Source organism: Temnothorax longispinosus, chromosome 3 (assembly GCF_030848805.1).
Source record: "Temnothorax longispinosus isolate EJ_2023e chromosome 3, Tlon_JGU_v1, whole genome shotgun sequence".
Classification (NCBI taxonomy): Eukaryota; Metazoa; Arthropoda; class Insecta; order Hymenoptera; family Formicidae; genus Temnothorax; species Temnothorax longispinosus.
In genome coordinates, this window is record NC_092360.1 from 16,103,114 (window position 1) to 16,128,035 (window position 24,922).

At 39.1% G+C, this 24,922-nt stretch overlaps 3 protein-coding genes and 2 pseudogenes across 7 annotated transcripts; 2 read left to right on the plus strand and 3 right to left on the minus strand.

Annotated features, from left to right (window-relative positions):
- Positions 1-254: 254 nt before the first annotated feature.
- LOC139810271 (uncharacterized) lies at positions 255-2,765 on the minus strand (annotated as a pseudogene).
- Positions 2,766-3,507: 742 nt separating this feature from the next.
- Positions 3,508-8,822, plus strand: LOC139810564 (uncharacterized). 3 transcript variants are annotated; one of them, XM_071774215.1, is made up of 3 exons: positions 3,508-6,749; positions 6,865-7,387; positions 7,498-8,822. In XM_071774215.1, exon 1 carries the CDS (start codon positions 5,250-5,252, stop codon positions 6,027-6,029), a length of 780 nt encoding a protein of 259 aa, XP_071630316.1. In that variant the 5' UTR covers positions 3,508-5,249; the 3' UTR covers positions 6,030-6,749; positions 6,865-7,387; positions 7,498-8,822. The 3 variants fall into 3 exon arrangements, with proteins under 3 accessions (XP_071630316.1, XP_071630317.1, XP_071630315.1); XM_071774216.1 differs by having other exon boundaries at positions 3,508-6,735; positions 7,326-7,387; XM_071774214.1 differs by having other exon boundaries at positions 3,508-7,387.
- Positions 8,823-9,040: 218 nt separating this feature from the next.
- On the minus strand, positions 9,041-11,958 carry LOC139809882 (putative nuclease HARBI1). The gene is made up of 4 exons (XM_071773125.1): positions 10,981-11,958; positions 10,540-10,678; positions 10,147-10,303; positions 9,041-10,003 (listed from the first exon to the last, which is right to left on the minus strand). Exons 2-4 carry the CDS (start codon positions 10,676-10,678, stop codon positions 9,217-9,219), a joined length of 1,083 nt encoding a protein of 360 aa, XP_071629226.1. The 5' UTR covers positions 10,981-11,958; the 3' UTR covers positions 9,041-9,216.
- A 3,733-nt stretch (positions 11,959-15,691) lies between these two features.
- On the plus strand, positions 15,692-21,040 carry LOC139809842 (putative nuclease HARBI1; annotated as a pseudogene).
- A 32-nt stretch (positions 21,041-21,072) lies between these two features.
- Positions 21,073-24,660, minus strand: LOC139809843 (uncharacterized). 3 transcript variants are annotated; one of them, XM_071773076.1, is made up of 9 exons: positions 23,350-24,660; positions 23,045-23,234; positions 22,709-22,873; positions 22,410-22,606; positions 22,105-22,333; positions 21,893-22,013; positions 21,712-21,798; positions 21,328-21,622; positions 21,073-21,262 (listed from the first exon to the last, which is right to left on the minus strand). In XM_071773076.1, exons 2-7 carry the CDS (start codon positions 23,115-23,117, stop codon positions 21,774-21,776), a joined length of 810 nt encoding a protein of 269 aa, XP_071629177.1. In that variant the 5' UTR covers positions 23,118-23,234; positions 23,350-24,660; the 3' UTR covers positions 21,073-21,262; positions 21,328-21,622; positions 21,712-21,773. The 3 variants fall into 3 exon arrangements, with proteins under 3 accessions (XP_071629177.1, XP_071629176.1, XP_071629178.1); XM_071773075.1 differs by having other exon boundaries at positions 21,328-21,798; positions 23,350-24,659; XM_071773077.1 differs by having other exon boundaries at positions 21,328-21,798; positions 22,410-22,498; positions 23,350-24,657.
- Between the last annotated feature and the right edge of the window lie 262 nt (positions 24,661-24,922).

A 24,922-nucleotide genomic window follows, 5' to 3' on the forward strand; every position in this document is an offset into this window, starting at 1 on the left:
ATTTCTACCCACGTCGAGGAGGTAGGTAGAAATTACTCGACATGCGCACATATGGATTCCGTCACATAAGGGGCACATAACGCATGTTCTCGAAACGCGCCTTTTTTAGGTTAAAGTTATTCACAAGTTATTCACAAGTTATTCACAAGAACCGGCGAACAAAAAGGGATACGTTTCGTTTCGATATTGAGCTTCAACGATTTTCATACTTTCGTGCAATTAATAGTTCGAAATTGCAAATTGAGAAAAATGTCTGAAGTATAAAAATGGGTACTTTATTTCTACATCAGCTAGACTCGGTAATACAATAACTCGGCTAATTCGTTTCTTTTCGGATGTCCATCATTTTCACCAGGCACAGCTCGATGTACGGGATTGATCAGCTCTGCATCTTGGTTGTCAGTGTTCATTCCCTCAATGACATATTTTTCTATAAATAAATCATTATGATCGATACACATGTTGTGCAGAACACATGATGCTAATATCGTAGCAGGTATCAAATCAGTACGATTCATGTCCAGATATTTTAATCTTCTAAAACGACCTTTCAGTAACGCAAAAGATCTCTCAATCACCTGTCTAGTGCTTGCCAAATTTCTATTAAAGTGCCTTTGAATTTCGGTAGTGTTCTCTGTCGATGAACGGGGGAATAAGCCAGGTTAGTACAGGGTAGGCCTTGTCTCCTAACAAAAACTCCCCATTTGGGAAGTAAGCTTGCGGTTCACCACTTATTTGTGCATAGATATCCGAGTTACGAAATATTCTGACATCGCTTACGGAGCTTGGATAGCCAGCAAAACAATCTATAAATTTCAACGATGGGTCGCAGATGGCTTGCAAAGTAATGCCATAAAAACATTTTCGATTTATATACACCTCTAGATCTATTTGTGGAGCTTTAATAGGGATATATGTTCCGTCAATCGCGCCAAGTACACCCGGAATATGTGAAAATTTTTGGAACTTCTCTTTGACCTCCTCTATTTCTGCTCGTTGAGGCCATTTAATGAATCGGTGTGCAATTCTGCACAACGCTGTAACCACTCGAACGAATGATACTGACAATGAAGACTTTGCCATGTTGAATCGATCTCCAATGGATCTAGAAAAGAAAATTTTGTGTATGATCAATATTTTGGAGCATATAACGTTTTTACAGAAAACTATAAATAGAAAGGATATAAAGAGCTTTATTCGTTCCAATGTCACAATCTTTCTGCAACGTTTTGTAGCTTATGCGGGACTGTAAAGTGAATATGTGTCATTTCAAGCAGTGTCCTTACAGAAAACAATTCTAACATTCCGTAATCTAACATTGTCAACTATTTATTTCTGTTATAATTTTTGTCTGCATAAATAAAATACCAATAAAAAATACCATAAATAAATATCTATATGAGTCTGGTGTACGAAGGAGCCAAATTACAGAAAGTAATTGCTTCCGAGGGTCGATCATTGGACGGCCCTGTCGATTATCATCACCTATTAGCATACATCCAATCATTTGTAGTAAATCCTCAAAAGTATCAAGTGGTACTCTGAAATGTTGTTGAAATTGAACGGACGTGTAATTCGACACCACATTCTCAATATATCCAGTAATGCGTGTTGGCGTATTTCCTTTTTCCAATGCTATAAGGCAAAACAATTCCTCTTCGTCATCATCCTCCTTAAATTTAATTATCATACATCGCTTGATTAAAGTAAACAAAAATTAGTGAAGGTCACTTACTGATTTATTAATTACGATAGTGAGTCTATTAGATTGTACATAAATGTAATCATTTGCTTTAATGTTACTTAAAATTAGACTGTACCGTATCATTCTTAATATATTTTTTACTTATTATTTTCATTCTCAATTATATTGTCAATGTTCCATTTAAAATAAAGACTATCTAATACTACATAAACCTCGTATATATATAAAAAACGTATAATGCTTTCCATCAGTAAAAATTTGTCAATCCTAACCTCATAATGGCAATGGGTTAACAAAATTGACATTAATATATCAATTGTCTTCCGACTAATATTATTACATTATTTTGTAGATAACAACTTACCTCTGATGCCTTTATAATGGTCCAATAATTAGCGGCTTGAGCAGCGATTCGTGCTATTACAAAAGAAATAGCTCGTTTGATACGGACACTATTTTCCTGATGCGCTGCCATATTTTCACTCATATTCAATGCTTGATGGGAGAGCGCCATGTTAACCCGTGATGTTACTTTCGTCGTCCATAAACGACAGTAACCCGGTCAACTCTAACTCTACTCCTACTCTACCTGGGTAAAAGTTTCTGAACGCAGGCCAGGCGGGCCGCGTAGTGGTACGGGTACGTACGCTCGTCTTCGGTGCGGATCGGCTCCCGTCGGGGCTTGGCGGGCCCGCGCGGGGGGAGGTACCGGTGCCGCGCTTTTGCTCGCGCACACTGTACTTTGGAATAATTTAAAATAGGTGGGCGCACCGCGCCCTATTCTCGCCCGACGGAGGATCGGTCGGGTGGCATCCGGCGGATGTTTGCCGGGGAACAATGCGTTGTCAAAAGGGGTGCATCGTTACATAATAACGACTGGTTTTGGTAATTTTAGATTTTAGAAAGCCAATGAATCAAAAGTAACAACGTGATTAACGAGAAGAAGATAGTATGAACAGTAGTTTATGACATTGAAATAACTGGAATGTTGAGGATAACGCTAGAGTTCTAAGATAAAGTGTAGCTTAAGTTTGTTTGAATAAAGCAAATAGATATCATATTATATAATTTTATATGTTATTGCCAAAAATTAGTGTACTGTAACCTAGATTAAGAGTTTAATAGTAGTAAACGACGTTATGACATGTCTGAGTTATAAAGAATACTATAGAGTTAAACTCAGAAGGGAGTGTTGGATTATTTAAGTTTTGCGCCATTTACTGTAAGCTCGCTTGCCTCCGGTATTCTTCTGTTATATACCGGGTTTCCGCTGTCTCGTGTGAGTAGAGTTCAGTTGGTTGCTGGCAAACGAGGTGTATGGATCGAAGTGTGTGATCAATAAGCAAACTATATATTATAAAAAACGAATATAGAGTTTTAGCCCTTCTACTCCTTCCATAAAGCAATAACGTCAACATCTCTATTCACTCTTCTGAAGGAAAGAGTTTCATTGCCACAGCTTCAGAACGTACAACGTATTTGCCATTCGCTGCACCTACGTAGTTCAAAAGCATCAGAGGTATTGCCTTCATCTCTCGAGTTTCTTGTGCGAGAAACGAGAAATTGGTTCGCGAATAGTTTGTTGAGACGTGCTCACTATGCAAATTTGTTCAACTTAATCAATGATAATAACAAAGTGCTTCTTAATCTCATACAGTTATCTGCAACTTGATGGCTAGCGTAGGAAGAAGCAGTAAAGCGAATATTGTATCAATGGGTGGAACTAAAAACGCATTTTGAATATCTGCAGGAAAAGAAAAATGCTATACTGCGAAAACATTGTGCAACATGTACAAGGACCCGGCAAATCACCTGTATCTAATCTTCTTGAAATCGATTTTGTATTAAGTTAACGAAGCATGTTATGTCTGCCCCACCACAAATCCCAGAAAATAATAATCTTTAAAAATAAGAGCGACATTAGATAAAAGTAAGAGCGTGATCATATTGTGGTCCAAAAGCACCCTCCCAATACACCACTAGGCACGTCCCCGTGTGATGTCCTGGTGATGCGAGGTGGCTCGATCCTGCAGAACGGCAGAACGTCTCCGTTGATGGGTTCTTCTTCTGCGGTTAAGGAGGTAAAACCCCAAAATAATTAACTGTCCTCGGCGATGTGGATTGTGGCTCCTCGGATCCGTTGAAGGTAGGTATTCAATAATTTTTATCTTTCTTTGTGATATAAAAGTATGGTATTTATTGTAGAACTTCACGTTACAAGTGTCTTGGCTCTTATATGAGAGGATAGAACAAGTATAAGATATGTGAGTATAAAATATGTTCTTGACTCGTTCCACACTCTCCGTTGAAGAGGTGAAAGATTGGGCTTTTATACAATTTCGGAAACGATAATGGGAGGTGACCACACCTCGTTACAGTGAGTCATAGGGCGACATTATATGGTACTGCGGCTCGCTCTGCCTCGACATGCCCATATATGGCTTATGCGAGGACTAGATTCCACTCGAATGAGTCATGCAGGTGACTCGTCTGAATGCTATTTCTATTTCCTATTCTAATAGCGATTTTGGATATCTTCTTTTATTATAAAATCTCATTAAGGTCCCCTGTAGCCCTCGGCGGGGAAACATGTGGAGCGTGGAAAGGGAGCAAAAATGTGTCGAAAAAAGGATTTATTGAGGCGTGGAAACGTGGAAGAAGAATTGCAGGCGTGCGGGAGGTGGAAAGGAAGAAGAGCAAATGGAGGCCAGGTGGTATATGCTGCAGAACGGATGAAATTTGTTCAAGAAAAAGAGGCAGGAGAGAGAGGTTAGGATCGTGGCAAACTGGGCGATGAAGGATGTGGCACCGGAGGCGATAGTGGGGAAGTTGACACGCGTCATCGCAATGGGTGCAATGGAGAAGTGTCGGGATCGAGAGATCGACCGATAGAATCGCAAGCAAGCGCACGTGGCGGAAGTCGACGTGAGACGACAGGACTCCGACTGGGGCTGAGGCGACGCGGGGGGCTGGCCCCTCCAAAAGAGTGGGTTGGCGCCACTGCGGGACGTCGAGGCGCAGTCCGGGGTTATTGGTACCACCCGCACGCGTCGAATGGGAGATCGATTGTTGCGGTGACAAATGGGGAGGTCGATGCACAATCGATCGAGATTGGCGGGTCGACCGTAACAGAGGTGCGCCCGGCGATAGCGCGTGGTCGGAATCTGAGGTGAAAGACAATTTCGGGTAGAAGGTGAAGAATGCGAGTAAAAGAAAGAGAGAAATAAGGAAGTAGAAGCAGGAAACGCAGGAGATAGTTGGAGGTAAAGGCAGTAGAAAAGTAAGTAGAGGAGAAAGAAGCAAGAGATAGGAGGGAGGAGAGACAGGTGGCTAATACATTTGTTCATGTGATGAGGTTAAGGGAGAAGGCGAGAGAGAAAGAGAGAGAGAGCAGGATCTGAGAAATCTTTGCTTGTAGGAGGAAAAAGGAGAAAAGTGATAGAAGAGTGGACCGAGGCTGGTTTGGAGAACAAAGGTAGGAGGCAAAAAAGAGCGGTGGGAATAATCAGGTGCGCGGGGAGGGCAACAGATTGGAGAGGCAGAGATGGCAGGAACGATGTCGAGAGAAGGTCAAAGGAAGGAGAAGGATGGTTGGGGTAAGGAAATTATGAAGGAAATTATGAATGAACTAAGGGAAATGAGACAAGAACTCTTGAAAGAGGTAAAACGGGAAGGAGAGGAACTCAGACGAGAAATGAAGCAGATAAAGAGGCAGCTAGAGAGGATGGAGAAGAGTCAGGCTCCAGGGAGACAAAGGAAGGAAAGTGGAGGACGAGGAGAAGCAGAGAAGAGGAGAGTAGACGAAAGTGATGGCGTCGCAGACGTTGGGGAGAAACCCAGTGAGGAAGAGATAGAAAGAGAAGAAAAAATCCATAAAGGAAGATGTGTGGAAGAAAGATCGAAACACGAAGGGGAGAGACGCACAGAAAGAGGAGGGGGTGACAAAGGACGGAGCAGAAATGGACGGGAGGAGGTGACAAGTGAGGAGGAGGAGAGTAGCGAAGAATCGTGGAAGTTTGACAGAAGAGAGGGCAAAGGAAAAGGCAATGACACGCATGAGAGGACAATGGAAAGAAGAGGAGGGGACGTCAAAACGGAAAAGGAGAAGGAGCGTTGCGAAAAAGTGAGCGAAGATGGATCGGCGAGTAAGGAGGAAAAGAAGGAGCGGAGAACAGACGGGGAGACAGGTAGCGAAGGAGGTAGAAAAGCAGAGAAGAAAGGTAGAGGCGCAGAGAGTGTAAAGAGTAATGCTTGGGAGATGGTGATGAGAAGAGAAGAGAAAGTGAAAAGTGAAAGGGATAGAAGCGTAAGAGAGAGCGTATAAAGAGGATAGAGCAGAAAGAGAGAGAGCAGCAAAGAAAAGGAGATCTCTGGTATGGCGCGGATTAGAGGGTGCAGGACCAGTAGAAAGGAAAGAATTTATGGAGATCATAGCCGAGATGGCGCTGGACAGAAAGGTGGGAGTAAAAGGCGTGGTGGAGATAAAAGGAGAAGGAAAGAAGGAGTTACTGCTAGTGGAGGAGGAGGAGGAGGAGGACAAAAAGAAGCTTTTTAGCAAACGGTGGGAAATGAAGAGATGGGGGGTAATGGTAAACGAGAAACTGACCAGAGAGGAAAGATACGTGAGATAGAGAATAGAAGAAAAGGCAAAAAGAGAGAAATCTAGGAAACTCGGTGGTTGCCACGAGTAGCCGTTTGTGGATTAATGGAAGGAAGATGTACTGAAACGAAGATAGGAAGGAATGGAGGAGAGTGTGAGGAGAGCACAGGGAAAAGGAAGAGGAAAAGCAGTTGCAGGAGTGGATGAAGAAGGGGGTAGGGAGAGAGAGAGGGAGAGAGGGCTTAATTTTGTCAGTGGGTGTTTACGATAATTCGAGTACGAGTTAGTTCCACTAGGGCCGAAAAATATGATAGGTACAACCATCTATTATTTTCGTGAATCATGACAACTCACAACGCTTCCGATAAGTCGAGTAGAGTTAGCTTGAGTTGGCTAGGCAAGGCGTACGTAATACATTTATAAATCGACGGTACGTATTATCAGGTAAAGCAATATTGTAAAATGAGAAACGTTAAAAAACAGTACGTTATTAAATTTTAGCAAAATTACAAATACTAAATTAAAGTTACGATTAATAAAAAGTATTATATATTTGTAGAATATCCGAAAGAAGAAAATTCGATTATTCTAACCAATAAATAAACATTATTTTCGTAATTTATTTTTATAGAATAAAAACTTTTTGTTCAAAGTAATGTTAATCATCATGTAGATAGTGTTAAGGATGTTCTGGCGCTAACACTGTTACATTGAAAATACCGTAGAACTTTTATAGATTGTTTCCATTTATTATCTGAACACGTGGTTAAAACCTGAAGCCAATTCTCTAAAGCCCATTCTACAATAGCCGTAAAAGTATGCGTTAAGACGTAAGCAGTAAGCTATTGACTAATGGGATTTTTAAAATCCAAGAATGATCGACTGTAGTTGGTCAATTTTTACTGCTTATGTCTTAACGCACTTTTACGGCTATTGTAGAATGGGCTTAACTAGTTCATGAGTTATTGTACTTCTAATTTTACATGTGTTCTTATGGAAAAACAGCTTTAAATTCCACAGATTTATCTTGTTCTACAAAATGACTGAGAAAGAAGAATCATTAAATGAAGTGCATGATATTGGTACGTATGATTCTTTAATTAGAATAATTGTATTTATAAGTGTATTATTCCGAGAAGTTAATAAATTCTCTTAAGCAGTAAATAATTATTGTATGTATATATATATTTAGTAAGTTGCAGCAGAATTCAGTGGACTGATGCAATGGTGAAATTGCTGTTAACTGAAATTAATAAACATGTAGAACTTGTGACGAGTCCAGTAAATAAGCAAGTATGGAAAGACATTGCTGCATCAATATTCATGGTTACAATTTGTCGGCGGAAAATTGTAATATTAAATAGAATGGATTGAAAAAAAGAATATAAAACGATAAAAGATGCAAAGAATAAAACGGGCGCAGCAAGACAAAAGTGGGAATATTATGATATTATTAATGACATGTTAGTTAAAAAATCAGATATTGTACCATTGTCTACAGCATCGAGCTCACGTGGCTTTCAATTAAATCAAACTGCTTTAAGTACATCTGAAAGCACAAATATAGAAACTAATTTTAATAACTGTACTGAAGAAGAAACTAATTTTAATAACTGTACTGAAAAAAATGAAGAAAATTTACATTTAATACAATCAACTAACTTTGCACAAAATCGAATAGTAAGAACAAGAAAATCCAAAACACCAGCTTGGGTTGAACAATTAATTGAACAAAGACAACAACATCATGAAAGAAATTATGCTCAGCGAGAGATTTATATCCTTATTAGAAAAATATTTAAACAAATAAAGTTATATAAGATAGTAGTTACATAAGTATTACAATTACAATTTTAAAAGTATAAAAGAATGTGATATTAAAAGTATTAATAAAATGTGATATTATCTAATCATATTATTATATCATAACATTTTTCTTTTTTTATTGTGTTCAAACATTCCACTGTTTTTGTTGGACAAGATGTCATACCTTTTTTGTTAAAGATTATTATCTTCTCAATACTTTACATAAAGTTATGTTTGTTATAGACAATTATATGAAAGTTGTATAAAAGTTAATAGTACAAATACATATAGTGTAATATTTTTTGCTACAACAAACGCTTTTATTTTTATTTTTTATGTAAAGTTAGATGTATTTAAAAGTTATATATAATAAATGTATTAAATATAATTACGAATTGAATTGACATTTTATCTGTCTTATTTCATATTCCTTTTCCTTTAAAATTATAGCGTGTGCGTGCGTGCGTGCGTGCGTGCGTGCGTGCGTGCGGAGAAGGGGTGCGCGCGTACATATATGTACAATATATACATGAATAAATGTCCCCATCTGTACCGTTGCTCAATAAAAGCATAGAATAGGTTTAAAAAATAAAAAATCTCTTACCGTTTTGGAACATTTACAATAATTGTTAAGATATTAATTAAAATTATCTTTACTTAATTAAAATTAAGTAAAATAGTTAAGTTATAATTGTTATATTTTTCCTCGTGTGCATACATTAAATAAATTAAAGCAAAAAAATCGTGTGCCATTTATCAAATGGCTACGTAGATTGATAATTATTAAACGTGTACGTATTGAAAGATTAAAAATTTAAGAAAATATTTTTTTATTATTAATCTTATTTGATCATTAGTTATTAATTTTTTTACATAAATTTATAAGAATAAATATAAAATGTACAGGATATAATAAAGAGATATTTAAATAATAGATAACCAATATATTATAAATATGTATAATGTAATGAATATATTAGTAAATAAATATGTATTCTTACAATTTCACAAATTTAGAGAATGTTTTTATTTTTCAAGAATAATATAAAAAAGTATAGTTTATTACAAAAGCATTTAACATTTTTAGAAGGTACTTTACAATAATTTACAATAAATGAGAAATAACTTCTCTTTTCTCTGCTCCGTTTATAAACACATTTTCATTAATAACTTGCATTTCTATTAGATTTAAATCCATTGGTTCATCCTCATTTTCTAATGGTGCATCCTCATTTTCTATACATATGTTATGTAACATACAACAAGTAAGAATTACCAAGGGGATCATTTCCGTATTATACATGTAAATATATTTTAATTTTCTAAATTTTCCTTTTAGAATACCAAACGCACGCTCAATAACTACACGAGTGCTTGAATGTTTAGTGTTAAAATTTCTTTGTCCATTGTTTAAGTGACCATTATCTCGATATGGTGTTAACAAGTATTTTGATAAGGGATATGCTGAATCACCTAACAGATGATATTGATTTTGGAAATATCTATTCTCGTCATTTGTTATTAACTGCTTAATATGACTTAAACGCCAGACTCTGGCATCATGAACACACCCACATAGACCCGTAAAAACATCAATAAATCTTAACTTATAGTCACAAATGCCTTGTAATACTATTGAGTGACAGCCTTTACGGTTAATATCTCTATCCGCATTTTCAATTGGTGCACTTATAGCAATATGGGAGCCATCAATTGCTCCAATTACCCCAGGGAAACCACTTAATTGATAAAATTCTCGTTCAAAGTTTATCATTGCATGTGGTTCAGGCCATTTTATATACCTCTCAACATCTGTAGTGAGTAGCATCATAACTTCAAATATAGTTTTCCAGACGGTATCTTTAGATATACCAAACCTATCTGCTACTGATCTAAAACAGAAATTTTATATATTTATATATAAAATTAGATTTGTGTAGTGTGTGTGTTTGTACACAGTTAGGTAAGTTCGGATCGATTTCTAGCAAAATTTGAAAAAAGTCGAATGTTTTTCACATATTAATAAAGACCTAACCTGTAAACTTCCTGATTACCAAGGCACCATAATGTTAGAGCTATTTGTTTATGAGGGGACATTTTTGGAGCACCATATTCGTGGTATAAACGAGGTCCAAAGTCTTGCACCAATCTTTCATATGTATGCTTTTCTAGTCGAAAGTGTGACTTGAAATCTGATGAAACAATGTTAATATTATGTATTACTTATAAGAAGAAACATCAGCAAAAAGTTATAACAATGAAATATAATAAAGCAAAACTAATATTCATTTCTACCAATGTAGATTAATTTTAATTTCGTTTTAACTTCCTTTTCTAGTGCTATAAATGTGAGAAAGTAAGTTGAAAAGCAAATTGAACCGAGGTTAAAGTTAATTTGCATGGGTAGAAATGGACTTAAGTCTCTTACCTGTTAAAGAATATGTTAATACAACAGTTTCAAAGAAATTTGGGATTTTAGGATGATGCTCGCCTTCAGGTTGATGCTCGATAATATCATCGTCATCCGATGGATTATCAAATAAATCCCACATTCCTTGTATATCCATCTGAAATTATTGTATAGATATATAATTTGTAATACTTACTATTACTTTTAACACAGAATTTGATTTTTTTATAATGAAAAGTCAGTAATTGATACAAGCAGCTACATTATATTTACATAAAAATAATGTTCATTTATAGGTTAGAATAATCGAATTTTCTTTTTTCGGATATTCTACAAATATATAATACTTGTTATTAATCGTAACTTTAATTTAGTATTTGTAATTTTGCTAAAATTTAATAACGTACTGTTTTTTAACGTTTCTTATTTTACAATATTGCTTTACCTGATAATACGTACCGTTGATTTATAAATGTATTACGTACGTCTTGCCTAGCCAACTCAAGCTAACTCTACTCGACTTATCGGAAGCGTTGTGAGTTGCAATGATTCACGAAAATAGTAGATGGTTGTACTTATCATATTTTTCGGCCCTAGTGGAACTAACTCGTACTCGAATTGTCGTAAACACCCAGTGACTTGTCTCTTTTGTCTACTGTTTTGAATGTTGTAGAAGGCGCTGAGTCTGGAGGCGAGGTGCGACAGGAGACAGAGAAGACGGATCAGAAGGAAGCTAAGAGGATAAGCTTGCAAGGATAACAGATGAAAGGAAAGAGAGGGAAGGAAGACAGGAACTAGAAGGAGCAGAAGGAAGGATATGGAGGAAGATGTTAAGGAGATGCTGGAGCCGTCTGTTTTACCGGCATTTTTTTGTCGGCACGTAGCGTCGTATTAATTTGACAGAATTAAAAATTTTTTTCCAGACTTGCAGTACATACATTAATGATTCAGGGAAACTTCGATTTTATATAGAAAACGAGAAAAAATTACGGAAGTACAGATTTTCTTATCTACTTTTACCCTAATATGGCGTCTCGAGTTGCGGCGAGCTGTCAGCTCGTCACAAGATGTATTTCATATAAGAGATTAATATACCATTGGTATGAATGCGAAAACAAGTTCCCCTGAATTGCACAACAATAAAAACATCGATAAACCCCCCAAATCAAGATTTGGAAGCGTAATATAAAAATATAATGTCGAGGTGTATCGTGCGTATGTATGCGTGTATCGTGCGCATGTATGCGTGCATTGTGGATAAAAGTAGAGCGCAAAATAGCAGGAGATTAGTTCCGAGATATTCGGTTAGAGGCGTTGTAAATTTCCATGGCATGCACCGCATGCACGCACGCACGGTCGCACACACTCAGAGATGAGTGTAGAGGACGAGGGGTAAGAAGTGTGAGGTGTGGTTGTAACCGAACGATACGTAATCGGGCTACGGGGTACGCGATTTTGTTCTCTAAGTCATCGGTCGCCACTCGGTTTAACCTTAAACTACCGAGAAGGTAGGTATTCGTAATGCAAACGACACAAAAGTTGAACAATTTGTTTAAACAATTTTATTTTTTAATCCCGCCACGGGTGCCTCGTCAGCATCGCCTGTGCTCAAGATATCGCTAGGTATGACCTTGGTCGGCCAGCCAGGGATACCGGTTGTCGCGACAACCGCTTGATCAGGTATATATACGTCTATCTCTCCTTAACCCTTTCACTTTTTAGATTCCCGCCACGGGTGCCTCCTCTGTGTTGCTCTGCCTAAAGCTTCCGCTATCTATCAATCGCCTGCCTCATTCGTGGAACCCAGATGGCGCGACAACCGCTTGATCGGGTAAGTCCCAGCATTAAGTTCAATTAACTAACTAATTATCTTTTATTTTCAGGTTTCGTCTACGGGTGCTTCATCACCATCGCCGATGTCATGGATCACCGCTGCTCACCGACGTCCAGGATCACCGCGTATGGGAGATGTCGCGACACGAGGTAAGTATGAGAATTGTCGCGATAACTATAATTAATGCCGTTTCTTTTCAAGTTTCCGCCACGGGTGCCTCATCTATGGCCTCCTCTGATGCAGGATCGATGATGACCTTGAAGCTCGGTCACCGCTAACACACAAGATGGACGACAGCCGCTTGTTCAGGTAAGTTGAAGGTAAGTGATCGATATATTTGTATATATTTTTGCAAATAATTATTGCTTTTATTGTTAACTATCGTTTCACAATGGTGGTGGTTTACAATTACTGATGCCGCGCAAGATGGTGGTCGCACGTCTTGCAAAGTGCGATTTCACGATTTCGGTACGCGAAAAACCGTACGCCTTTCGTATCGGCGTCATGTAATGCTATGTGCGGGCGTTCCCGTTTGTTTCGGACACTGTGGTAGGCTTACAATCGTAATCCGGTACGTTTTCGCGATAGTTACTGCGACACGCCGAGATATACGCGCGAGAAGATAGCTACCATTCGAGCGCCCACGAGAGACTGCCTCGAGGAATATTCCTCTCTTGGGCTCCCTACCTCCGAAGTTTTACCCCCACCATGGGGTCTCGGCCGCTTTCTCCTCGCGGTAACTTTCCATTCTACGCAGATACAATAGCTGTTTACGAGTTTCGGATCGCCAGGTGTGCGCCAGATGTTCTCGATGGAAATTTCCGCCGCCAGGGAGTCGATTGTGCATCTTGAAATGAGGTGAAAATTACAAAAGTGAGGAAATTCACTAGCGTATCTACGATTTCATTTGTGGAAATCTAGTAAAATCTGTTCACTTTTGTAATTTTCACCTCGTTTCAAGATACACAATCGACTCCCAGTACACTATTTGCGACACGCTTAATGGGCTCCCGGGTAGTGGTTTTCCACCTCTTCGAAAATTTGACTTATGAAGGCGCCGACCCGTGCGCACGGCCTCTCCTACGTCCCTGATGCCGATTTCAGGTCGACTTCCTGGAGACGACGTCCAGGTCGCTTTCTACATGTCCGCCGATGGCGGCGACCCTGGTGCCTATTTTCCCAGTCCCTACTAACCGTATTCCGGCATAAATTCTCGCAGCCGATGTCCGGGTCTATCAGTTCCCGCGACTGTCGCCATAACCTACCTTCCGGATGGTCGGATCTCGGTCGCGATACATTTCTCGGGTGTACTAGGTGTCACCCAGTTGGCACCTCCGGCCATTTCCCGGGATGACGCCCCATTCGCGATCGCGCAGATTGTCGCGCGAACCCCATGTTCGGGTGGTCGGATCTAGACCGCGATTGATTCCCCGGGTGTCTTAGGAGTTCCCTAGCATGCACCTCCGGCCGTTTCCCGGGATACCGTCCCGTTCTCTATTACGCGGGTTGTCGCCCAAACTACCTCTCCGGGTACTCGGATTTCGCCCGCGCTCGGTCTCTAGGGTTCGTCGGAGTCTCCTTTGGGCGCACCTTCGGCCTTTTCACGAGATGGCGCCGCGTTCGCTATTTCGCGGGTTGTCGCCCGAACTATGCGTCCGGGAACTATGCGCTCGGATTTCGCCCGCGATCGATTCCAGGAGTCGGTTGGGCCTCCCTCTGGATGCACCTTCAGCCATTTTGAGCTATAGCGTCCCGTTCGCGTTTTCGTGGCTTGTCGCCCAAACCCTAGGTCCGCGTGTTCGGATCACGCCCGTTTTGCGTAGGCCCCTTCTTAGGGACCCCATGAGTCGGCATCCTGACTCCTACTCGCGTGGCACGCGCGGTACGTGCACTAAGTGCCCGCGCTCTGAAGATTGTGTGTGACTCGACCATTTAACTTACCGGTGCGTTACCGCAATCCACGCACCTGTTCAAATCAAAATAAAATCCCTTCGCTACTGGTCGGGCCGGGCATCGTCGTGCCGAAAAGAAACTGAAACTGTGGATTGGGAAGGAAAAGTCTTAATAACTATACGAGCCGCTGCTCGGCGACCGCTGTCGCATTACTTAATATTAAAGGCGCCGGACGGATAAAATCGATGACTCTAATAAATGACAAAGAAGAAAATAAATATACCATGAACTGAAAAAAAGAAAAGAAAAGAAATGTGTCTCGACTCCGTCCTCGGAGCGCTCGCGCAACTTAAACTTAATCGGGGATGTCCCCCTCGTCTCCGGAGTTCTCCTCCCCGCTGGACGGGCTCATAAACTCGTCACTGGGCTCGTTGCTGGTTCGGCGCCGTCCCGCTCGGCACCGCCGTCAACGTCACCGTCTCCTGCACGGTGACCCGGGTCAACTGTATTTGGTAGGCGCAGTTGAACGCCTCTGCAGCCTGCCGGATCGCCTCCCTTTCGGCGGGAAAGCCCCATTGGCTCGCGTCCCCCGCCAACTGCATCGACTGGTGCACCACCGCACGGCGAACCAACGGCAGCGGTGTGCTCCGCCGGCTCCGTCTTGCCACCTGCCGTGGCAGCGGCGTCGCCCGTCGCTCCGCACGCCTCAGCTCTTCGGGTGACAGTCGTGTTATCACGACACGGGGCTGACTGAGAAGCTGCGCGCGCACGGTTTTTGCGCACGGCTTCAAGGTTATACATCTGTCACCATCTGTCACTATCATAGCAAATGTGTAAAAATTTCCTGTAAAATTCGTAATTTATTGCATATCCCCGCAGGGTTCGCAATCTACTACCAACACTATCTTTTTCCTCTCACTTTAACCCTTTGGACCAACGGCTTAACGTCTCTTTCCGAAAGACGGAGCCCAGTTTTCTTCGCACAAGGGCCTATCTTGCACGGAGGGGCGCAGCTATCGGAAAAACATTCCATGCTTCATGGCTCTAGTGGACTCGAACCTGGTTCCTCAGATTACGAGTCTGGCGCTCTACCACTAGACTACACTGCCGCCCTATAGCAAATGTGTTTTTCAATATTTAGTAAGTGAATGTGTTGCATACTGTGTTTACGCGAACGTTACTTCTGCAGTAACTTACGATAATTCACTCTGCGTCAACGGGGTTATTCCGTAGTAACATATGATAATTACTCTATGTAAACGGGGGTCTCTGCGTTTACGCGGAGTGAATTATCGTAAGTTACTACAGAAGTAACGTTCGCGTAAACACAGTATGCAACACATTCACTTACTAAATACTGAAAAACACATTTGCTATGATAGTGACAGATGGTGACAGATGTATAACCTCACCTCACACTTCTTACCCCTCGTCCTCTACAGTTACTTACTATCGTAAGAAGTAACGCTCGCGTAAACGTACTACGTAGTAACAATAAGTGTGTAATTGCATAATATTTTTAGGCTATATTTATATATTACATTGGAATATCTATATTTTTCTATATTTTACGTTACGTTGTGACCGGATCACCGATGAGTGATGATAAAATTAAAATATTAGCCACTTACTATTTGGGCTGAAATTACGGTCGCCACTGTATTTTCAGGCTCAAATATAGAAACCCGAATCGTATGCGTTGCCCCGTCCTTCCTCTCAGCTTAATGGCTGCCGTCTTTTACGTCGCGGACGTGTTCAAGGCCGTCGGCTACGCCCTGGTTGCGCGTTGCGTAATTCACGGACATTGGAACAGGATTCTCACTGGGGTCGCCAATAATGACTCGGTTGTTTATTATAAACAAATAACAATTTAATATTCCACAGTTTACAGTTTCTCCGTCGTCGCGGTCTCGTTCACTCGCGCTATTACCGGCAACGAGCTTTCTCGAACTCGAATATCCACGATTCAGAGCTAATTGCGACTAAAAGTCGTCTTGCGTGTACAGAACGTGCTCGCACTCGTATGATACGGCTGGATGTTCGCGCTTATCGTAGGCGATCACGGGATAAGCCACCTCGACTCGAGTAATATACGCGTAACCGTCGAAACGTGTTAACGCCTCAAAATCTAACGATAGACTGTCCGGGAGAAACGGGTAGAGTTCCCCCACTTTGATGCTTGCGCCGGCGCGTTGCTTCGCATTTCGGCGCGAAAAGACTCTATCTCGCGCGTTTACCTCTCTCGACCAATCGTATCGCTTGCTGACGAGCGACACGATCCCATTTTAAACGACGCATCGTTTTCGCGTGCTGAGCCGCTGTGATTGGCCCAGCTCTGGTAGATCAGAGAAACTGCGGTTCGATTGGACGGCGGACAAGGGCTCTCGCTTCGGTCTCGGCGATGCGGCAACCAATGCCAGCCGTCGCAATGCGCACATAGTGCACCTTCGCGGCTAGTCACTCGGAACGGTTCCGAGTGACCTTGTATGGTCATTTTGACGTTCCTCGACAGTGCAGGTAAGTATATCTTTTACCGGAATCAAATTTTATTAATTCCCCTTTTTTTTCAGGTACCCGCGTCTCTTAGGATCGTCTCGCCCAATCAATGGACGTGATTGGCTTACCGGTAATCACAACGTCGGTAAGTATACGGTAATGCATGGCATGCAATAAAATATGGTTAAACATAATTATCTCGACAGGGAAACATAAAATAATAATTATATAATGTAAATTCGCGCGTTTCGACATTGTCTCGCTTCGCTGAGCCACGCTCGCTTCCTATTGGTCGGTTCGTCGCGATTATCTCAAAAGGTTGCGCCTCGCGCTCTCATTGGCTGAAGGCCTCGCAAAATCATAAAGTATTCTGAAAATGTGTAAAATTAAGTCAAAATGCCAGGAATCGTTCCTATTGGCCATCGCTGTGTCGAGAATGTGCGATACTGTTAAATCTATCGAAACTAATGCTAATCTTAACAAAATCGACTGGGTCGCTCCCCATTGGTCGTCTCGATTCGACATGACTGTCTTAGGGCGGAATTCATAGACGTTGCTCAAGACTTGTCTTAAGCATGATCTTGGCAAAGACGGTCTTAAGATCGAAAACCGTCTGAAGACGGCTTTAGATGCATAGATAAATCTTGAGAACACAAGTTCTAGCTTAAGATCGTCTTGACGAAGTCTGTGCTTAAGAATATGGCTTCGGCAATGTTCGGGAATCCAAGCTTTTTGACCAATCATGAGAAAGATTTACAGGAATTTACCGGGGATTGCGTCATTCTCGCCGTCGTGGCCGGTGGCCGTCATTGCGTCGTGTACCGCGACGATTAACCTTAAAGAGAGCGACGGCTGCATTGGTGGTGTTTTCCCTCCGAGGAGGTACGACGAGCATCATCGCGTCGTGTACCGCGACGATTAACCTTAAAGAGAGCGACGGGTGCAGTGGTGGTGTTTTCCCTCCAAGGAGGTACGACGAGTAAACTCGAGTCGCCGATATTCGAGGCGAGGAGGTGTGACGAGGAAAGTGCGGTAGTCATCGATGTGAGAGACGAGCAGCCGAGAACGACGAGGAAGAGCAGAGGGAGCGAGTGCGAAAGGGGAGAGCGAGAGAGCGAGAGAGAGGGACAGCGGACAGGCCGAAGCGTCGCAAGCCAGGAAGTTCCGACGACCGCTACTCCATCAGGGAGCTCCAGAAGTAGCAACGGTTTTGTCGGGAAGTATCGAAATTGGCGCGAGGGGCGGAGAAGTCAGCTGTGGTCTGGCTCTGGTGATAGCGGCGGAAGCGGAAAATCCCGAGGCTCAATCGTTTATGGCTAGTTTTAACGCGTTCAAGTTTTCCAGCAGCGACAATATAAGATTCCAGTGCAACGCGTGTGCTTTGAACGCTGTCAACCTGTGAGTACTCGCTTTTGCAATCATTTTATATGTATAAGCCAAAATGCAAATTTCGACAATAAAAATATTAATATTTTTAAAATAAAAATGTAACGTGTATCTTTTCTACTAACAGGTAAATTGTCGCGGTTATAACGCCTTCGGTCGTCGTCGCAGAGATGTTGATTCCGAGACTAATGACACATCTCTTATAAGTGTATCTGATGGATATGAAGGTCAACTTCGTGAAGAGATAACTATTCAATCGAACTTAATATTCACTCTGGAAAGGAGAGAGGAGAGGTATACAGCAGATCCAGTTGAAGGTAAAGCACAGCATGCGCAAAGAAATAACAACTTTCACGTATAGCGTATTGGAATAAAGGAAGTAATCATTCTTGCTCCTTTTGCTACATTTCAGCCCAAAGAGTGGAAGATATCTGTGTTTCTATGGTCGGCTTTATCAATAGCATTAATAATTACGGCGCTTTTAGCACTGGTTGCCGTAGCTATCGCTGTGTCATGCTGGCTTATGGCGTATCGACGTGAGCCAAAGACTGCTGGACCACTGCCACACCCACCAGAGTTCCCAAACCCCTTGTTCACTACTGAATCTGTAGCTGAATCTTTTCCTGACTATCTATTGCTGCATTGGTTACGTACGTATGAAATTCTCACGCTTTATTTATGTACAATTTTTGAACTAATGCAGTCAGCGATAGGAAACAAACCTAAAAACTGTTGTTGTGACACATTACGGATTTGTATCGCATTTGACAGGTGATATGTAGAATTAATTTATAAAAAATTTTTGACATTATTTTGTTAATAATGTATACAAATGTGCTTATTAAAAGACCTGAAAATTACTCAAGAAAAGTTATATAACTGACAACTTTTCTTGAGTAATTTTCAGATCTTTTAATAAGCACATTTGTATATATTATTAACAAAATAATGTCAAAAATTTGATTCTACATATCACCTGTCAAATGCGATACAAATCCGTAATGTATCACAACAACAGTTTTTAGGTTTGTTTCCTATCGCTGACTGCATTAGTTCAAAAATTGTACATAAATATATAATAATAAATAATATATATATATATATACAAGATTACTAGTAATTACTTATTATTATGTATTTTAGATAAGAGCAGTATGGAATGTAACATATTGGGCGAATTTGATATTAATTTATTTGATAGTTCTGAAAGCTCTTCGGATGAAGAAAATGACAATATTGGCATAATACGTGAAAAACGATATGTACGAGATGCTATTAATCCATTTACAGCTTATCGTGAACACGAATTCCATATAAGATACAGATTTTCAAAAAAATCTGTTATGTATGGACTACTGCCTTTAGTTATTGATAGTTTAACAAAGCCTGATATGCGAGGTCTTTCAATTGAATCAGTTATTCAATTACTGATTTGTCTAAGATTTTATGCTACTGCTAGTTTTCAGGTAACATAAATTCTTTGTATTACATGTTTTTAATTTTAAAGAAAGAATACAAATAATTGTATTATGTATATTGCTTTATGGTTTAGAAAGTAAACGGAGATCTTATGGAATTACCACAACCTACAATTTGCAGAATCGTATTTAGAGTAACTGCTACATTAGCAACTTATCTAAATACTTATGTCAAATTTCCGACAAACCAAGCAGCTATACAAGAAATCGAAGATTGTTTAAAGAATTAGGATATGGTTATGGAGCTATTGGGCTTCCTTGTATTAATGGAGCTATAGATTGCACCCATATAAGATTATGTGGTAATAACTTTGGAGGAATAGCTGAAATTTATAGAAATAGAAAAGGTTATTTTTCCTTAAATGTCCAGGTAAGTTAATAAGAGTAATGTTTATTTACATATATTTATTCTTATTTTTATTTTGTTATCTTTTATGTGTAAGGTTGTAGTAGGTCCAAGAATGGAATTTTTGGACCTTGTCCCAGAATGGCCAGGAAGTCAACATGATAGTATAATTTTCCAAAATTCTCGAGTTTTCATGCGATTTCAACAACGTGAACTAACAGGAATGTTAGTTGGATATTCAGGATATCCTTCTCTCACATTTCTTTTAACGCCATTCAGAAATCCACAAAGCGAAGAAGAACAAAGGTTATAAAAAAGCAGAATTTAATACATTTTAATACATTTTAAAGCTTCTGGAGGTTGATTGTGTATTTTAAAATGAGATAAAAATTGCAAAAGTAAACAGATTGACTAGATTTCGACAAATAAAATGTAGAGATTAGTGAATTTTTTCACTGTTATAATTTTCACCTCGATTCAAGATACACAATCGACTCCCTGGTCTCTTGTCGTGATTCTCTTCATTTATGACGTTAGAAGCGAGAAAATACATTCTTTTAAAATTCTTGCAAAATACGATGACATAGAAAGATGACACTTGCAATAGAGTAGATGCAATAGACTATTATAAAATAGTCCAAAAACTTTTTTCTTACTCTACAATCTTACTTACAATCAACAAATAACCGCATAATTATTAATGAAGAAAATTGTGACAAATACCCAGAAGCTTTAAGAGATACACAGATAAAAATGTATCTTCTATTAAAAATTTCTTACTGTAGGTATAACGAAATTCAATCACGAACGAGAATGGTTGTGGAGAGAACATTTGAAACATGGAAGAGACGATTTTCTTGTCTATCGAGAGGACTATCTTTAAAACTTTTAACATGTACTGGAGTCGTATCAGCTTGTGCAGTTTTGCATAATTTATCACTACATTTCAAAGACATTCTCCCAGAGGAACCAGAACCTAATGCAATAATTGAAGATAATGAGGAGCTACCTTACAATAAACCTCATTGGCAACCTGGAGATGGTCATATTATTAGGCAAAACGTAGTTCGAGAATTATTTTATTAACTATATTTTAATGATATTAAGAATCAAACCAGTTAATAGTAAATCATTACTTTTATTCTTCACACCTTATTACACTGTTTATTAATTGCGTATTCTTATTGCGTATTATTATAACTAAAGCGACGTATAATCAACATAATATATTAGTTTCACATTGTTAATAATTATATATCTCATATAAAACATTCAAACTAATCAATATCCGAGACGTAATCATCTCCCCTAAAATTTAAAAAACGTTTTAAAATAAAATTTTTAGTTAGTTTGAAAAAAAAGTAATTACTTACATCTCTTTTTGAGCACGGTACTTCGCTAACTTAAATTTCTCCTGCAATTCCTTTTTTTCTAATAATAACTTTTTCATTGTAATTTTATTGATAAATTCTTCTCGTTGTTTCTTAAGCTTACACATCTCGATTTCATGACTAATTTTTATATTTGCCAATTCTATTTTTTTTTCACTAACTAATGTAATTCTTTCCATTTTCTGTTTCTTTGGATTGGAACATGAATTGGCATCTATACGTTTGCTTTTCTTAAAATCTATTAAAGCTCTGTTTTCTTTGTCAATTATAAATATATCTAAAGCATGATTTCCAATTGTATGCATATGTTAAAAATAAACAACATTTTATTTTGAATATTTGTATAATTTTTGAATGATATTGTACCACTAGATTGATTGCTGGATCCTTTATCTATAGATATTGAATCATCAATTTTAATTTCCACATTATTTACTTCTTCGCCCACTATATCTAATAAAAAAATTATACATGCAGTTAAAAATAATTATCTCATTAATACAATTACTATTTAAAAAACTGTATTGAAATTAATTATTTAACCTACTTATATTCAATGGGTGGTAAGGTTAATGACTTTTGTTGTCCTTTTGAAAGTCCTTTATTAATAATGTGATCAAATGTCATAGAATTCTGCTGGATTGCTTTCAAAACCTCTTTTTGCCGATCTAGAATATGCAACTCAATCATTCCTCTTGTCAAATACAATTTCTTTAAATTATAAAATTTATATATTTTATTTAATGATATTTTAAGTACCTGCAGACTCATGTGTATCAAAGTTGCTTGAAGAAATGGTTGGTGCCGTTGTCATTAAATTAGGGATGATATCCAAAACATTTGGATCGACTTCACCTACATTTTTTTGTGGTCGTCCTCCGGTGAGAAACCTTATATTAACAACTGAAAGACAATCAAGTAAAAATATATTATTTTTACTTTGCTGTTTTACATTAGACCAGTACTTTTTCAATCGTTGTACGTCCCTCTGTAATATAAAACATTACCCATTGCAAAAAAATTCATTAAACTGTAATCTAAAAATTATAAAATAAATTTAATACCTTAGTACTAATCAAAGAAGAGTTGTTGTATTCTTCTGTAATGAGTGTCCAAGCCTCTGATTTCCCTTTCAGTGTGGAGAAATTTGTACCTTTTGATTCAACAACATGTTTATATTTTTTTAATATTTCCAGAAATACTTGTTTTTCCAAATCAGAATACACGGTTCTTCTAGGCGTTGTCATTTTGAAAGAATAATCTTTTTTAAATAAAAACAACAGAAAATATAAAAAATATATATATATATATACAAGTACTACTAATTATTTATTATTATATAGCGTGAGAATTTCATACGTACGTAACCAATGCAGCAATAGATAGTCAGGAGAAGATTCAGTTACAAATTCAGTAGTGAACAAGGGGTTTGGGAACTCTGATGGGTGTGGCGGTGGTCCAGCAGTCTTTGGCTCACGTCGATACGCTATAAGCCAGCATGACACAGCGATAGCTACGGCAACCAGTGCTAAAAGCGCCGTAATTATTAATGCTATTGATAAAGCCGACCATAGAAACACAGATACCTTCCACTCTTTGGGCTGAATTAATGTAGCAAAAAGAGCAAGAATGATTACTTCCTTTATTCCAATACGCTATACGTGAAAGTTGTTATTTCTTTGCGCATGCTGTGCTTTACCTTCAGCTGGATCTGCTGTATACCTCTCCTCTCTCCTTTCCAGAGTGAATATTAAGTTCGATTGAATAGTCATCTCTTCACGAAGTTGACCTTCATATCCATCAGATACACTTATAAGAGATGTGTCATTAGTCTCGGAATCAACATCTCTGCGACGACGACCGAAGGCGTTATAACCGTGACAATTTACCTGTTAGTAGAAAAGATACACGTTACATTTTTATTTTAAAAATATTAATATTTTTATTGTCAAAATTTGCATTTTGGCTCATACGTATAAAATGATTGCAAAAGCGAGTACTCACAGGTTGACAGCGTTCAAAGCACACGCGTTGCACTGGAATCTTATATTGTCGCTGCTGGGAAACTTGAACGCGTTAAAACTAGCCATAAACGATTGAGCCTCGGGATTTTCCGCTTCCGCCGCTATCACCAGAGCCAGACCACAGCTGACTTCTCCGCCCCTCGCGCCAATTTCGATACTTCCCGACGAAACCGTTGCCACTTCTGGAGCTCCCTGATGGAGTAGCGGTCGTCGGAACTTCCTGGCTTGCGACGCTTTGGCCTGTCCGCTGTCCCTCTCTCTCGCTCTCTCGCTCTCCCCTTTCGCACTCGCTCCCTCTGCTCTTCCTCGTCGTTCTCGGCTGCTCGTCTCTCACATCGATGACTACCGCACTTTCCTCGTCACACCTCCTCGCCTCGAATATCGGCGACTCGAGTTTACTCGTCGTACCTCCTCGGAGGGAAAACACCACCAATGCACCCGTCGCTCTCTTTAAGGTTAATCGTCGCGGTACACGACGCGATGATGCTCGTCGTACCTTCTTGGAGGGAAAACACCACCACTGCACCTATCGCTTTCTTTAAGGTTAATCGTCGCGGTACACGACGCGATGATGACGGCCACCGGCCACGACGGCGAGAATGACGCAATCCCCAGCAATCCCGACACTGGAATATCACCACTCACACGGAAACATCACTCGGGTACACACGGGTATACTCCCTTCTTCAAACTCGCTGAGAAAAGAGAAGGGAGTATACTAGAGTCCTAGATAATAGAGAAGCGACATTGAAATCGATAGGTGCGATATATCGATAAAGCCGCCATTTTGTTTCTCCATATGGAATAGGAAAGTGCGTATAAGAAACTGTCCATTTTAGAAACGGTGTGCTTGTCGTAAATATATTACAGCGTAATGAAACCTATATCCCATATCTCTTCTAAAGTATTCTGAACATTATTTACACAACACAATAAACCTATGTATATGATTTTAATAATCGTAAATATATGTATAATTATATTGTGCTATTTTAGAAATTCTTTTGTATCCATAATTTTACAAAATATAAGATTTATTTTTATAGGAATGAAAATGGCTATGGGGAAAGTTGCAACTAAATGAACATATATAGAAAAATTACATCTCTGTTATTCTCAGTCTATTTGATTATTAATTACTGAAAATTTTGTAAGCGTAGCAAATTTAATAATAACGAAAACGAATTATTTATACAAATTAATCGGGCTGAAATTGTAAAAACATGTATTTATATCTTTTTATCTTTTGAAAAGTTGTATCATATATCAAAAAGAGCGTTATTTTTAATTTTAGTTACGCAATTTTATCTTCTATGTATATAGATATGAAAGTTAATTACTTTGAAACATGTCGACGATATAAACGAAAGATATATTAATTCACAAGATTATACTTGCAGATACATATAATAAAGTAAATGAAAACGTACTGTGTATTTTATTGTAAATTATTAATAGTTCTTTGAGGAATAGTGTAAAAAAATTTATATATAACTTTACTACGTTTTTTATAGATACATATATCTACGAGACAATAATATTCGATTTATTTG